Source organism: Notothenia rossii (genome assembly GCF_949606895.1).
Source record: "Notothenia rossii genome assembly, chromosome: 6".
Lineage (NCBI taxonomy): Eukaryota > Metazoa > Chordata > Actinopteri > Perciformes > Nototheniidae > Notothenia > Notothenia rossii.
Window position 1 is genome coordinate 5,977,613 of NC_136909.1, and position 16,343 is coordinate 5,993,955.

The 16,343-nt window shown below is 39.8% G+C and overlaps 1 protein-coding gene across 2 annotated transcripts; it reads right to left on the bottom strand.

Annotated features, from left to right (window-relative positions):
- Positions 1 to 387: 387 nt before the first annotated feature.
- LOC307044733 (solute carrier family 22 member 7-like) lies at positions 388 to 14,446 on the bottom strand. 2 transcript variants are annotated; one of them, XM_079690048.1, is made up of 11 exons: positions 14,117 to 14,446; positions 12,150 to 12,592; positions 9,863 to 9,966; positions 8,395 to 8,549; positions 7,425 to 7,593; positions 7,218 to 7,341; positions 5,898 to 6,007; positions 5,203 to 5,417; positions 4,327 to 4,435; positions 2,154 to 2,360; positions 388 to 1,078 (listed from the first exon to the last, which is right to left on the bottom strand). In XM_079690048.1, the coding sequence occupies exons 1-11, from the start codon at positions 14,214 to 14,216 to the stop codon at positions 958 to 960; spliced, it is 1,857 nt and encodes a 618-aa protein (XP_079546174.1). In that variant the 5' UTR covers positions 14,217 to 14,446; the 3' UTR covers positions 388 to 957. The 2 variants fall into 2 exon arrangements, with proteins under 2 accessions (XP_079546174.1, XP_079546175.1); XM_079690049.1 differs by having other exon boundaries at positions 13,129 to 14,442.
- Positions 14,447 to 16,343: the final 1,897 nt, after the last annotated feature.

Genomic DNA, 16,343 nt, shown 5'->3' on the forward strand with positions numbered 1-16,343 from the left:
CACAGATGACATTTCTTTATGTATTTATTGTCAAAGCACTTCAGATATTCATCGCTATCGGGATGTTAAGAGCATTCCATGGAATATAACGAAAAGTGTTTCTGAAGTGAATTACCTACCCCACCTTTAAATGACTAGGTTTGTCCATTGTGAGTTGATATTGATTGATATTATCTTTAAGCCAATTCCTTTCAATTTGTTTAATAATTGCTATTCTTATCACAATAAATTGGTGGGAATCTTTTTTTGTATCGTCTATTACACACTCTTTACGGTTGTTGATGACCTTTTAGCTTTAAAGTAATCATTGTAGTACTACATAGCTTTCAAGAAAGAAGGTGGATCCTGTACACAACCATCACAACTCCAATTAAACCAATATTCGTGTTCTCATTTGGTACAATTTTATTGCCAAGAAGTACATTTACACTTATTTTTCTTCAATTGTCCGACATTTATCCTACAGTATACCCAATGTATACAGTACAGCTTTAAATATGTTCAATCATGAAGTATTTGTAGCTAGTTTATCAATATGATTGTTACAAAACAGTATATATCACATCAACTAATCAATAATCATAAAACCGTCAAACTAAAAAACTGTCGACAGGCATAATGAATCTAGCTTCTCCAATATACTGCTCTTTGAAGCCCCTGTTGTGTTTTTGCACGCAGGTGAAGGTAAGTACAAGATATTGTATATATCCAAAGTAAATTTCAAAAATCTAAAAACACATTAAGGGTTAAAGTTAGGGGGGGAAACACAGACAATTCCCTAAAGCACATCCTCTTTTATCGGCTATTTGACTCTAAATTGTACTTTGATTTACAAAATGAACATCATTATATATTAAAGAAGACTACAACATAGCATTTGGCACCATAACCTAATTAGGAAAATGTTAACCGTGTTAATAAATCAAGTAAGAAGCCGATCATTTTCTCATAAGACTTCTACACAATGGCTTCTTGTTGCTGGGTTGCCCCCTGCTGGCCGCTTGAAGGACTGCAGGTTAAAAGCAGATCCGTGCTGGCTTCAACTTCAGACTCTGCTGGTTTGTCTCTTGATCCTTTCCTGCAATATAGATAACATATAAATTAGTTATACAATCATTTATGGATTGCAGATTTCAGGGGGGACATGACAGTTATTTCAGGGCACCTGCAAAAGATTAAAATATGTCAAAAAGTTAGGATGTTACAAACTGTGCAATGTAGGAAGTCCCCATGTTTTACTTCAGTATAAGTAGCACCTCTAAATTGTAAAAATACTCAGTCATGCATTCAACATCTGGCTATAGAAGTTTGTACATCAAAATATACTTTAGTACCAAAAGTAAAAGTACTTGCTATGCTTTTCTTTCAGAATCATATATATATATATATAAATGTTAAAGTACTGGTTTATAACACAGCTGGTAAAGATGGATAACTTTATTTGCTTTGTATACTGATGTTGGATATTTTTTACTTATAATAATTACAAGTCATTATATGTTTATTCACTAGTTAATTTACATGTGAGACATCAAAAAGTATTTGAATGTCACTGTCTTAAACAAACTAGTTTCCTATACGTTTTTCTTCCGGACTTTGAACTGTATCCTATCAGAGAACTGAGAGCCCCATTTAATTACAAGACCGTCATATCTAAAACAATCTAAAAATGGGCCTTGATTAAGATCTTCTTCGACCTCGTTAAGATTTAATTTATTCTAAAGATCAAGTCTTAAATCAGACTTTAGTTCCACTACTTTTACTGTCGCTACTTTCACTATATTTTGATGATAATACTTTTCTAATTTTACCTGAGGAACATTTTGAATGCAGGACTTTTACGGTAACAGAGTATTCCTACACTCTGGTACTTCTACTTTTACTCAAGTACAATATCTGAGTACTTCTACTTTTACCTGAGTACAAGATCTGAGTACTTCTACTTTCAATTAAGTACAAGATCTGAGTACTTCTCCCTCTTTTGGTAAATGTACTTCATTAAATGCCACCACTGAATGTGCTCAAATTACCCATAACCCCCCTTGGCTTTGCAGGTGAGCCAACTGGACTGGATTACTCTTTTGCACTGCAGTGAGGTGTCAAAGGGTTTACAGTAGCTTAAATATGAATGATTATCTTCTTGTTCTCTTCACCTGGGTTTCTCAATGTCCTCGATGCACTCTGGCAGACAGGTGTTCAGAGTTTCAGGAAGAAGGGACGCCACTAAACCAGATCCCACCGCCACGGCACAATAAGTGACCGCAGGTAGGAGGTTCCACACGTCCTCCAGCAGCATGATGAGCGGAGAGATGGAGACGCCCAGACGTGCTATGAAGGAGGTGAAGCCCAAACCGTTCTGTCTGGAATCAGAAAACCTTTATTAGTCCCGCAGCTGGAACATGTAGAGCAGGGGTGTCCAAACTGTTTTCACCGAGGACCATACAGAACGATATACGAAGGGCTGGGTACTCACTAGGGTATATTGCCTCATAAGTTCTGTTATAAGTTGGAAAAGTCAATCCAATGTGGCTAAATTATGCTTGATACTTGAAAATGCTGCAAGAAAAAAAACTTTAATTGACTGAATTTATTTGAAAATTGGGCCAACAGTATTAACACATGAATACTGTGTTATATATTTGAACATAATATATTTAAGAAGTACAATATAAGACAAGCAGAAGTTTATTATACTCAAGTCATTATACTTTATTAATTTGCTGAGTGAGGGCCGATTGAAAATGGTCCGCGGGCCGCATTTGGCCACCGGGCCGTAGTTTGGACACCCCTCATGTACAGTGTTACAGCAAAAGTGGCAAAGGCATGCAATAATAAAGAGTAAGCTAACTTATTAAATACAGAGAAGAAAAGCACACATTAGTTTTAGAATGTAAGAAGGCGAGCTGCGTACATGATTTGGTTCGGCAGCCAAATACCGGGAAATAATCTGTTTGTGTGTATTGTGTTTGTTTCCCGGGAAACACTCACGGCTGTTGTTATGCCTGCTGTGACGTCAAGTTACCGCTTGTAATTATGCCTTTACAAGCTTAAAGGTTGTATTTATTATCTGAATTTAGCTAAATAAGTTTAAAATTCTTAAAACCGATATTTTGTTTATTTGAAATCAGATGAAAACAAACTGTCACGGACCCTGCCGTGTTATCTATGATTACTATACGCTTTTCATTCATCATTTCAGCGGGAGGGAGGGGGAGCGGCGCTGAGGAACAGCAGAGAGTTGGCAGGTCTGTGTTGACACTCCCCTTGTTGTGCGTCAGCAGAGGCTACAAGTGTCTTAGGTTCAAGTTAGATAACTAATGTCTGGGTTAGTGTTCATGACTTCACGTGTATGTCATCTTAATGGTTCATCTCAATGCACACACATTCCGTGCTTTCCAATAGTTTAAAATAGTTTTATTCCACTGTTTAATAACCTGGTCAATACAAACATGCCACTTGTACAAATTAAATAACATTTCTGTGAACTGATATTTGTTTAGTGAGCTTATTAGAGGATGTTCCCTGAAGGATTGTAAAATGTCAATGAAGATGTCAGACTTAATATATGTGTTAATAATTACATACAACACATGGGATTTGTGTGTGTGGGTTCCAAGTGAAGCTGCGTGCCCCTGGTGGCCAGTACATACATTATGTGGCCCCCACCACCATCCAAATTGCCCATCCCTGCTTTAGATGAAAATAAGGAGCCCCTCCCCACGCCCCTCTGAGAGGCATTTGGTTAAAAAGAGCACAATGATGCTCTAGGGGGTCCATGAGTGTTTTTTGGTGTTCCTTGGTATGAAAAAGTTTGAGAAACACTGCGCTAGTGGATTGTCAAAGGGGGAGCCTCGTTATTATTAATAATAATTAAAAAAAAAAAAAAAAAAAAATTAGTCAATCTTTTTTTATAAATGTTTTCTTTTTTAATTTTCCATTTTAATTTTGTGATCATCTCGCGACCCCCACTCTGAGATTTTCTTTGCATTTTTTTTTTTAATTAGAGTATGTCTTCACCTCCTGGAGTCGTGCATTTGAGTCCAACTGCCTCGTGTCTGAAGTTCGCAACAGGAAATGGGTGTATGTATATGTGTACGTGTGTATATATATATATAAAATTGTTTATTTGTGTGTATTTATATACATACAAACATGGAAACCTACATCCGAGGTTTGCAGTTAAAATGCCATAATAATCGGGTCCCTATTTTCTTTATAAGCTTTCTGCCTTCCCGCTTCTACTCATTTTGTTTGATTGTCTGTTTCATTAAATGTCCGTGTTGTTCATATTGAATTAGTAGAATAAGAAAAAGGATTTGTTCTCACCGTACGACTGTAGGGAAGAGTTCAGTTGTGTAGAGGAACAGGATGGTGAACGAGGCTTCAGACAACGATTTACCCAGGACGGCCACCACCGTACGAACGATCCACTTATCTGAGGGGAAATATCAAAACATAAAATCTGTGAATGATCATGATTAATCACATATTTGAGTTATAGCGTTATTTGTAACTAATATTTTAAGCACTGTTGAGAGATTCTTGTGATTTAATGCAGACGCTTATCTGTTTTTGGGTTTGATAGTGGATGGCCTTCAGTATTTCGATTTAGACACAGAATTAAGCGTATTAGTAGATCTCATTATTTGGCACATTGTTTAAAGTATTGATGGCGCAACATTCAGCTCATTATTTCTCTCATCGTACTTTCGGCGATCGCCTGATCACAAAAGCGATATTTGGATTTATGATTTATTTTTTTCTGGAAAGTCAGCCGAAGTTCATTGTTCCGTAAGTCATACGTTTTTGTCACACCTCCTGTGGCTTCAAAACGTTTAAAACCCAGGTTTGTCATGCATCAGTTGTGCCGTGACACAGAGACAGTGATGGTTCAACGGTTTATACAAAACATGTAGCTTGAGCTATTTCCTCTGCTTTCCTTGCCTTTTCACTGCCATGCAAATCATGCTGAACATCTCCGCAGTGGAAGTACAGGAGCAGATCAAGATTCAAGGCTTGTATTGTCATTCGTACATAGCTACAGTGTAGTTATGTCGATGAAGATCTTAGCTCCCAGGCTCTTGGTAATGCGATTCACTTGCATTCATTTTTTCTAATGCTTTAAGGCTTCCAGATGTATCTTGAGCGTTAACAGCTCCTAGTTCAGATATCTGTCAAAGATAATCCTCAGATAAGAATTACCTTGTGCAACGAATAAGTTGATGAAGAGGCAGAGCCCCGTCGTCAGCAGGGCTCCCACCTCACCGGACCTTCGGCCAATTTTCTCCAGGTAGAAATACACACCGATCTTCATGGGCATTTCGATGGATGCAAATATGAATTGTGTGAGATATGGGTTTAGTCCGAACCCAGTGATATTCAGACTTATCCCGTAGTATGTGAAGGCAACTCCATACCTAGAGAAATGGAACAAAGTAATGAGACTTTCTTTTCAAATTGAACCTCAGCTTGATGAGTTCAGTGCTTTCAGTATCATCAATCATCATAAACCATATTGCACATAATATGAAATACAGTCTGTTATTTGCTTTCTTTCTGATCGTTAAATCAATTTAAAAGCCAGGCTTAGCTTAGCGCATAAACAATAAATAAAAGTAACAGCTAACCTGGCTCTGCCACAAGTTCAAAATCCACCTGCCGACACCTCCAAGGCTCAATATGTTTTATCTGGCTTTTGTAGATCATACACAATCAGAAATGTCAAAGCCACATTTTGTTAAATCTTTTTTTACTTTGGACAGAATCAGGCTAGCTCGTTTCCCCTTCTTTCAGCTTATTGCTGTCTGGGTATTGATCTTCTTCTTCAACTCTCAGAACAAAAGCAGATTATAATACTTCCCAAATGGCTTCCCCAACATCTTGACATTGACACTCACCATACTATTCCTAAGCATATGGAGAGTTTCCGGATATTTGGGGTCTTGAAAAGATCCACAATGCTGTATTTATTCTCTCTGTTTTCAACTTGAGCAGATTGCAGTAAATCCTGTGAGAAAGCAAACCAACACAAGCTGTTCATTTACAGTGTTTTCTCTTATTCTGACATTTTCATTTAACGTTTGTAGACGGATACAAAAAGAAACAAAAGGTTACCAAGAACCACACAATAATACATAAACTCAAATATATTGCAAAGAGACAATAACCGTAAAGAGGCAGTAAATTGGGTACAAAGACACAGAATTACTTTAACAGGGGACAGAATTATACAAAGAGACACAGAATTACCGTAATTTCCGGACTATAAGGCGCACCTGAATATAAGCCGCAGCAGCTAAATTGAATGATGTGTACATATATAAGCCGCACTGGACTATAAGCCGCAGGTGTTTTAATGTTTAATTACCATATGTAAGGGTTCGTGCACAGAGGGGATTTTCGGGAAAGAGATGGCTGTTTGAGGAAGCTCCCATTTATTAACATTTCAACAAACAAGTTGCATATTTGCATAACGTATTCAAGTGTTAGCATTTAGTGCAATAGTAGCTACAGAACATGTGCTGTGTAAACTGTACTGTATCACATAGCGTTTCAGACACACACACTTTTCAACTTTCAAACTTAAACGGTGCGCTCCCAGCGCACGTACCGGCAGTGATCTACAGCAGTGGTTTTCAACCAGTGGTACGGGGACAACCTGTCTCGCTCTCGTAATGTCTGTCTTGCTCTCGTTCTGTCTCTCGTACCACTCTCGGTTCCACTTTTACTTTTACGCGCTACCTGTCTCACTCTTTTCCGGCCTCCAGCTTTTCCTGCTGGAGCCCGCCGCTTAAAGGTGGGGGGCGCGGACCGGCCATAGAGCCCATAGAGTTAAAGGTGGTGGACTGTAACCTGTAAAATCCATAGATTTAGGAGGTCCCCTAGTGGCCGTTAGCTGTAAAGATCCATAGATTTAGGAGGTCCCCTAGTGGCCGTTAGCTGTAAAACCCATAGATTTAGGAGGTCCCCTAGTGGCTGTTAGCTGTAAAACCCATAGATTTAGGAGGTCCCCTAGTGGCCGTTAGCTGTAAAAATCCATAGATTAGCCGCACCGTTATATAAGCCGCAGCGTCGAAAAATGGGAAAAAAGGCGCGGCTTATAGTCCGAAAATTACGCTACTTTAAAAGGGGACAGAATTATACAAAGACAGACACAATGACTGCAAAAAGACACTGACTGCAAAGACATAAAATGACCTTAAAGAAGATCAACGTACCGCAGGTGTGACGGTGGCCATGACCTTGGTTCTGTTGTTAGTCTTGGCACATTGCGTTACGTAATAATGAGCGGCGTCCGCCTTCCCGTTTGCCAGCAGCCACCTGGCAGACTCTGGAAGCCATCTGTAAAACACAAGCATGGTGCGTTCAATGTCTCCATGACTGCTCATAGGATTCAGTTTCAGTAAGATATGAAGCTCTAATACCTCCAAGCAATCAGGGCGAGTATCAAGGGAGAAGTCACTGCCAAGATGAGCATCCTCCAGTCTTTTATAAAGTACGCAATGCCAACCAGAAGAATATTTCCAATCGTCCAATCCAAGCTTATGATTACTCCAGAAAAAGTCCTGTGTTCGATGCCAAACCACTCAACATCTGAAGGAAGGACAGCACAAGAAACGGGAAAAGTGTTGTGAAAATGTGTTTAATTTCTTGTTTGCATTGGCCTACTTTTTCAAGGCTTTTATTGTCATGTGTGCATAGCTACAGTTTAGTTATGTCGATGAAAGTCTTAAGGCCCTGACACACCAAGCAGTCACCAGAGAACTCGCCGACGCCGACTGTTGCGTCGGCGTGTTCCCCTGCGTCCTGGCCATGTGTCGCACTGGAACACACCGCAAAGACTTCAGCCGAGCACGTACGAACTGCGCATGCGTGAGTGGCAATAACTCTCCTTACCAGCAGGCGGCGGTAGGGTGTATTCGTCATTCAAAAGAGGCAACAACCGGAAGACAGAGAAGAAGAACAGACTGCGTGATCCAAACAAACAACAAATAGCGTGTGCGTTCCATTTTCATTCTCGTCCATCGAAAACATGTTTCGTGCGGTACTGGAGCTATCAGCCATTGGAGTGTTGCAAGCAACCGTTTTGCTTCTCATGCACTGATTCGCTAGCTGAACAGCCAATCAGAGTGATTTCTTTGTCCGACTACCTGTGGCCGGCGCACGGCCGATTCTACATGTTGAATCGGCCGTGCGCCGGCCATGAAAGGCCAAATAAGGCGTGTCACGGCCGACGGTGCGGGACACACCAAATTGAGTTTGGGCGACAGGGCGCGCTTCGTCATCCGACTAACGAAAACGGCCGATTTCGGCCTGGTGTGTCCGGGCCTATAGGTCACAGGCTCCTCCAACAGTGCAACACAATATAACAGATCAAATAGTGCAAGAACTTACTTAACGCGATGGAGATGATACTTATTCCCGCGAGGGCCATGCCAGTCAAGAACCTCATGATGGTAAACATCACATAAGAGGAGGAGAAAGCACTCACGACGGCAAATATAATCGTCCCCAAATAAGACACCAGCAGCAGCGGGCGGCGACCAAACCTGCTCATGAAAAGAAAAACGGTACTTCAGTAAATGCTCTTAGTTACTGTAGGGAAAATACTGAATGTCCACTTCCAATATCAGAGTAACTGATAACAAAGGTATCCCAACTGTAGCTGTGAACATGACAGCATGTGTGATTACCTAGAAGAGCATCAGGACTGTTTGAGGCATATGATAGCTATGTGATTAACATGATGATTCAGCCTCTATGGAGAGAGACATATAACAAGCATGCTCATTTCTGAAGTGGAGCTAATCTGAAGTAAACATTGAATACTGCTTTCTATTCCTCCATCTTGTGACTGTGGAACTCCCTCTCTTGGATATCAGCATGTGATGGACAGTGTCATTACCCGATCTGTCCCCCTGCCCGATCTGTACTGCGCATGTGCGAGATGGTCCGCCATATTGGAGAACTCCGGACGGCAACCCAGGAAGGACACTTGACACAGTGGCTTTCGGCAAAGCTGAAAAATAAAACTCGAGAGAGATGAGTTATTGGTATTACAACGTGACTTCACTATTATTTAACAACTCTTTTTATTGGGTTCTTTTATTTGGGGTTAAGTACATTGTCAGAATAAGTGAGAGAAATTGATTTAACTTCTGTTAGACAGCCATCATACTGAATAAATATTTACTGTGAATGTATGCAAACATGTATGGCATATGGCTGGCCCAATAAAAAGAGTTGTTAAATAATAGTGAAGTCACGTTGTATTAACAATAACTCATCCCTCTCGAGTTTTATTTTTGAGCTTTGCCAAAAGCCACTGTGTCAAGTGTCCTTCCTGGTGTCCGGAGTTCTCCAGTATGGCGGACCATCTCGCACATGCGCAGTATAGATCGGGCAGGGGGACGGATCGGGTAATGACAGACACTGTTCAGGAACTAGTTGATGCTCTGTATGTGATGACTGCTTCCATTCTGGAGAGGATCACAAATACATGGATCCTGAGATTCAAACTCAAGACATAATTTTGAGATTTTGAGAAAAAGTCATAATTTTGAGAATTTGAGAGAAAGTCACAATTTTGATCATTTGAGAAAGAAAGAAAAATGTCATAATTTTGAGAAAAAGTCAGAATTTTGTACATGACAGGATGTATGAATACCTACAAGACCCGTTATTCCTCCATCTTGTGACTGTGTAACTCCCTCTCTTGTATATCAGCATGTGAAGGACACTGCTCAGGAACTAGTTGATGTGATGACTACTTCCATTCTTGAAAGGATCAGAAATACATGGATCCTGAGATTGAATCTCAAGCCGGTGACGAGTAATATTTTTACTTTCCACCTCTGCCTACCTGTCACTCAGGAACCCAAATAACGGTGCTCCGAGCATCACACCGATAAAAAAGATGGTGGCTGTTGCCTTGTTCAGTCCCTTCCTGCTGCACACCAGATCCCACTGCAGAGGAAACATTAAAAGCATCAGTAAGGTATTTTGGTAGTAGGTGCTAGCATCATAATAAGATAAGATAGGCTAAGAAGTACTTTATTGATCCCAATTTGGGATTATTTTGCGTTGCAGCAGCATAAAAAGACAAGGCATTTCACATTAGAGACATTAAAAGACTAGAAATAACCAATTCAAAATCTACACATCTCAAATAGAAATAAAATAACATTCAAAAAGTAGAAAATATACATGTTGAAATATCATGGTGGGTTCACTTGATGTAATGATTGTAACCTATGCATTTCATTTCAAACCTTCAACCAGAATGAATACTGACATTTGACAAGAAATATATATTGTTGTTTCTATATTTGACTTATTTTGATCAAATATAGATTCTGATGTATTTAATGTCTCTTAAGGTCGCTGCACACACAGACACACCCCCAACATATAAACTGTGAACAAAAGTCATGTGCACGGAAATGCTGTTTAACAATTGGTCAGACATTAAGCGGGTAAAAACCTAAATCCCATCAATTTCTACCGTAGCATCTGCCATTATCAGACAGTTTATAGAGTTTGTATCTTTACGGTCATCTGTATATTTTTCTTACTCTGTAATTCTTTCAAACCTTTATTTAACGCATTGAGATCATCGACCTCTTTTTCAAGGGAGACCTGTCCAACATGGCAGCAAGTAGGTTACGACATAAACAGAAAACAAGTGATAACACAAAAGGACATCATATTTACAGGGCTACATTTACATACCTAGAGACATAGACAAGTACCAAAGGTATCAAGTATCATTGCACCTATCCGAGCTTTACAAACAGGCAGTGGAACCAATTTGCTCAGTTTCAAATCTTTTTGAAGACTGTTCCAAGCAAGAGGAGCTGCGCACATAAAAGCTAAGTCAGTCCTTGCACTTGGCACATGTAACATGACATGTCACTTGTTAGACGCTTTTATCCAAAGCCACTTACATACTCAATAATAGCAATTTGGGGTGAAGTGTCAACGACATGCCGACTGCAGTGGGGTTTGAACCTGTGACCCCTTGATCCGAACACCAACGCACAACCCACTGCACCACACGCCTCCCCTACGTTTTTAGTAGTATCACCGTTCATGTTTTAACACATTTGAATTATGTTCCTCGTTTGTCATACTCTGTAAAGCACTTTGGGCTGCGTCAAGCATGACAGGTGCTATATAAATCAAGTGTATTATTATTATTATTAGGGCTATCAAGGTGTTTGACAGAAAGCCACATTCATACCACCACTGTACCATCCTTGAAAAACATAATTTCTTGAGTTTTGACAAATTTAAGTCTTTTAAAAGTGTTTTTTTTAAATAAATGTTTACATGGACTGCCCCCGCCCCCGCCCCCCCTTAGGGGAATTCATCCACAAAAAACACACTGGGCGCTGCACTAGGTCAGAAACCAGAGGAGACTGAAGTCCACAGCAGACGGACCACTTTCGGACAAAATGTCCTCTCCATTAAAGGCAGCTCTTTGTGGAATAGCCCCCCAACTGAGATACGGGATTGTCCCACTCTCAATAGTTTTAAAGGTCAACTCAAAGAATGGTTGAGAAACAAACATACGTGCGATCACGGCTAAATGCACTTTAACACAGGGGTATCTCCTCTTGCACTTTAGGTAGAGCTCTTGTATCTCCTCCTGCATTTTATATGTCGTAGCTGCTAGATTGTATTACCATGTCATAAATACTTGTGTCTGCTGCTCTTGCTCTCTTGCACGTTCTGCATATCATGTATTTTGTTTTTGCTATGTTTGTAAAATGTAATCTTCTTAAATGTTTTTATGTGAGGGACTGCGGATGGAAATAAGCTCAAAGCTAAATCTGGCACTGTTACGCTTGATACATTTGAATGTTTTAAGTGTTCTTTACAGTGCATTGTCCCTGTCAAATAAATGATTAAAAAAAAATATATATATAAATATAATATAATCAACAGGGGACCAGTGAGGTAAGCAATTTATGAATGACCCTATAGGCTACTTGTCCACTTCTTCCTCCTCATAGGACTCTAATTTGTACTCTTCTCACATCTTTGAGTTTCAAGAAAAGTGCTCTATAAATAAAATGCATTATTATTATTATTATTATTATTATTATGTATAACATGAAGGAGTACTGTCATTTGGCGACACTTACCTCTGTGGCCAAAGTGGATTGATATGTGCTGTTGTCGTACACCCATCCGTTCTGACACTGGACAGTGAAAGCCTCGTCGCTGCTGTTGAAACCTGCCAGATGTTCATATTGGGGTTTTGTAAACATCTGGCAGGAGCTCGGGGTCCCGTCCGGCTCCGCTGGAATCCCAAAAGACAGTTTCTGTTCCTGCGTTAAGTTCCCGAAGAGGCCTCCGTCGTCCAGGACGTTGCAGTGGTGATCGGGAACCGCTGCCATGAAGTTATTCAGCAGAAAGTGGCAGGGCAGCGAGACTCGAGACAAGGCCTGAATCAACACCAGGCGGATTTGAAATGTTCCAAATCCATTTATTTCCGAGAGTAGGCTGTCAAAATTCATTGTTGCTGCTGCTGCACTGTCAACGCCGACATGAAGCTTAATGTTCCCGCAGTGAAGGTGAAGGAGAGCTGGAAGAGACACATTCACCAGCTCCAAGTTAATCATTATGTTTTGTATTTCATCAGTATATCACTGTCAGACAACTGCTCCTTACTAAGATGGTGGAATGACAAAAAACATCTGCATAAATGACTAAGTAACGTGCACAAGTTAAGCAGTGTAACAAATACAATACTCATGTTTTATTCAATAACAGGTTAACTGGAGTTTACTGTAAATCAATATCTTCTTGGGCTTCATCACTCTGCCTTTAGTGAATCAACAACATATTTTCCATGTGTGATGCACACATCTTCCGGCGCAGAATGAAATCTCATCTCTTTCGACTCCACTTCGGGCAATAGAATTACTATCAAAGCACTTATATACTAACAAAGGACTGCCTTATCTAAAGCCAGTTGAGTAGCACTTGAAATGTTTTGGCTCTATGAAACCTGATTCGGTTTTCTTCAAGTTTGTATCTTCTTGGTCGAATGCATAAAAGCGTCAGCTAAATGTAATGATTCTGCATATTGACATAAAATTAAAAATTAAAGTGTCTTACCTTTGGCATCTGTCTTCTTTTTCAGAGAATATTTTGTCTACAACGAAAACTTCTTCATTCACAATGATCTAATGCAACCACAACTACAATCTACATCCGTACAGCATGTAAGGTCACCAACATGCCTTGCAAACAATCAGCAGCAATGCACACAGCTGTTGATCTTTAACTCTGGGAAATCAGTAATTAGTTCATGTAGCTGCTGTTTTTTTTTAATACAATACTTCAACTACTTTCTGAAATCCTCAGCTTTTCTGATATTTCATAGGAAAGCTTTTAACTTCACTATTTAAAATGAGCATTACATTGTTGGAGTGGGGAGGCCTTTTAATTTATTCTGGCAATTACTCAGACCTACTAATTGAACTAACAGAAGGGCTGCAACAAACGATTTATTTGATAATTGATTAATCTATCGATTAATGAAACGATTAATCGACTATTCGGATCGTTAAGGTTTTAACTGTACTACTACTTTAATCGATACCGCTTATCGATCGGTCCTTTAACAGTACTCTTATCGGTTCTTTTGGGAAAAAAAGGTCAATTAACTAAACAAATTGTTAACAAAATGAACATTGCTTTTTAATTTAAATTAAATAAATAAACTTTTTAACAAATCGTATTAAATAATCTGATGAAAGAACTCTAAACAGAATAGCTGAAACATAAACAAAAATAAATAACTCAGTTATCTCTAATCATTAACCCATGTCTGTATAATTTAGTTAACTCCGCGTGTTGCTGCTACAGTAGCATACATAACATACCTGACCATACCTCGTGGAGGGGGCTATAGAGCTACTTGAAAGACACGGTGCATTCCTTGAACTAAAACTATGACAAAATATGTTCGTCAACGACCTTTTTTTCCATGACTATAACGAGACGATGACGAGACGGCAGTAAACAATAACTGTAACGAAATCAACATGCAATATCGTTGACGAAAATTAACGAGAGGAAATATTATCAAAGATAACGTTACATCTGTGAGTCAGTTTTTCTCCCAGCAGTTCCATTTCCGGTGCTGCGGCTGGGCAGCAGCTGTGTGTCTGCGTGTGTCTGTGCTGTACGCAGCGGTACATTTGAATTACACCGGGGTTGCAGTCGAATAGTATATTTCGTTTAGGAACCTTCCTAACGGAGGGAAATGACCCGGAAGTCCCTCAGTAGCAGCCATGATAAGTGCGGTCCGCTCTAGATGATAGGGAAGGAGGTTTCAAACTTCCTTTATAACCTCCTTTAGCTTAGGAACCGCTGGACCTCCCTCACTGAAAGGAGAGGAGAAAATGCTGCCCACATTGCAGCCGCAGCCGCAGCATTTTCCGTCACACACAACAGTCGGCCGTTCACGGAAACAACCGATTATGACCGAGAAATTATATCATGAAAGTTACGGTGCTTATTAAGCTTTTTAAAACGGTAACTTGCCAAAGTGCTTTGTTTTGAACGTTCATCAGAATTATAATCAAAAAGAAATATGAACGTTAGTTTTTACTGAAAGGATCAAATAAAGTCAACATTTCACAGTGTTTACTGAGCAGTGTGGGGGTTGTTCAACTTTTAAAAGATGTTTGAATGGTGATATACATTGTGATTCATTTTAAGGACTAACGTTTATAATAAATACATTTGTATTGATTTTAAGATATTTTCATAGTTCATACAATCATACGTATTGGGATCATTTGTATTAATGTGGACCGGAGGGAGAGGGTGACAAGCATAAATTGCACTTTCCTTTTTTATTTCAATTCCAACTTTAGTCATGAAGAATATGTTTCTCTGTTGTCCACGTTCATAATGCAATAACAACAGCATCAGAGCACGGTGCAGTCTCTCTAGATGAGTAGTAGTCCCTCGTTCTTATTTTACATCCATGTTGTAGTCCGCTGTATAGAAACTGTTTCCATAGTTTCCCATGTAGTTTCCCCACAGCAGCAAACGCACATTTATGACATCCGCTGGCGCATCATAAACACGTTGGATAGTGAAAGTGCAGTCGGATTCTGTAAAGCACCGCAGTCTCTTCTCCTAAATCCTTTTGAATTCTCCTATCCACTATCCCTTAACCCCGTGACGTTTCACACAGAGGCCAAGGGATAGACCTTATGAGCTGATTTTTGGACTAAACGACCGCAACCTGGGCCAGCGGCACACTGTGTCAGGAAGACTCGGGTCTAACTCATGGTCTCACTAACCTTATTTAACAGAAAATAAAATGGCAACAACAGGGCTTGGGAGCAGTGGTCGCGTTAACAGAATTACCCCCCCCCCGTCAGCGCGAGTGAGTGACGAGTTGTCTACAGAGTCGACGGCTAATACATGGATTATGACGGAAATGTTACGATCCTGTCCGTCAAAATGACTGACAACGAAAAAGTCTAACGCCACCACTGCTTGGGAGAAAGAAACGATGTGATATTTGGGGCCATTTTCGCTGAGGCGGAGAAAAAAGGCGAATGCATTGTTTTATCAGAAGGGAAGCAATGTGGCCATAACACAGCTGGTAAAAACACCACACACCTGACCAGAACATTTCAGTCAAACTAGTCTAGCCAAAACCAATAATTTGTCATTTTAGTCTAATTTATTTCACAATAAGATTATATCTTGTCCTTATGTGATGAAAAACACAGGCTGAATGATTAAGAATGCAGCTTTGCAGAGTAGGCTATCTACATAATCTGATGACTAAAACATACTCAACCGTTTTCATTGACAAAAAGTACACTCAAATAATTAGTTTTCTTTGACTAAAATAAGACTAAAATGATCAGACTTTTAGTCGACTAAAACTGGACTAAATAAAAACAGGATGAAGGTGACTAAATATGACTACAACTAAAAAGGAAATGTAACAAAGGACTAAGACTAAAACTAAATAAAAAAATAGCTGACGAAATTAACACTAGTTACCGCGGCGCCCTTACATGCTAAACTCTTATTGCACTTTTGGCCCAAGCATTTCCCAAATCGAGACGGTTAATGTTTAACCCATAGGTTTAACCACACCTTAGTTGGAGCGCGTTTTCTCCGCCATCTCCTCCGTGTGTGTGTTGCATGCATGTAGCAGCCGCGTGTGTGTAAACTGCCCCGCCCCCTCACACACAAGACGGGGGAGAGATCTCTCGTTTGGATTGGAAAGATCTAAAATACATCAGACACATCTTTTTTGTCGTATTGCATACTAGAAACGAGTTGGCGAAACT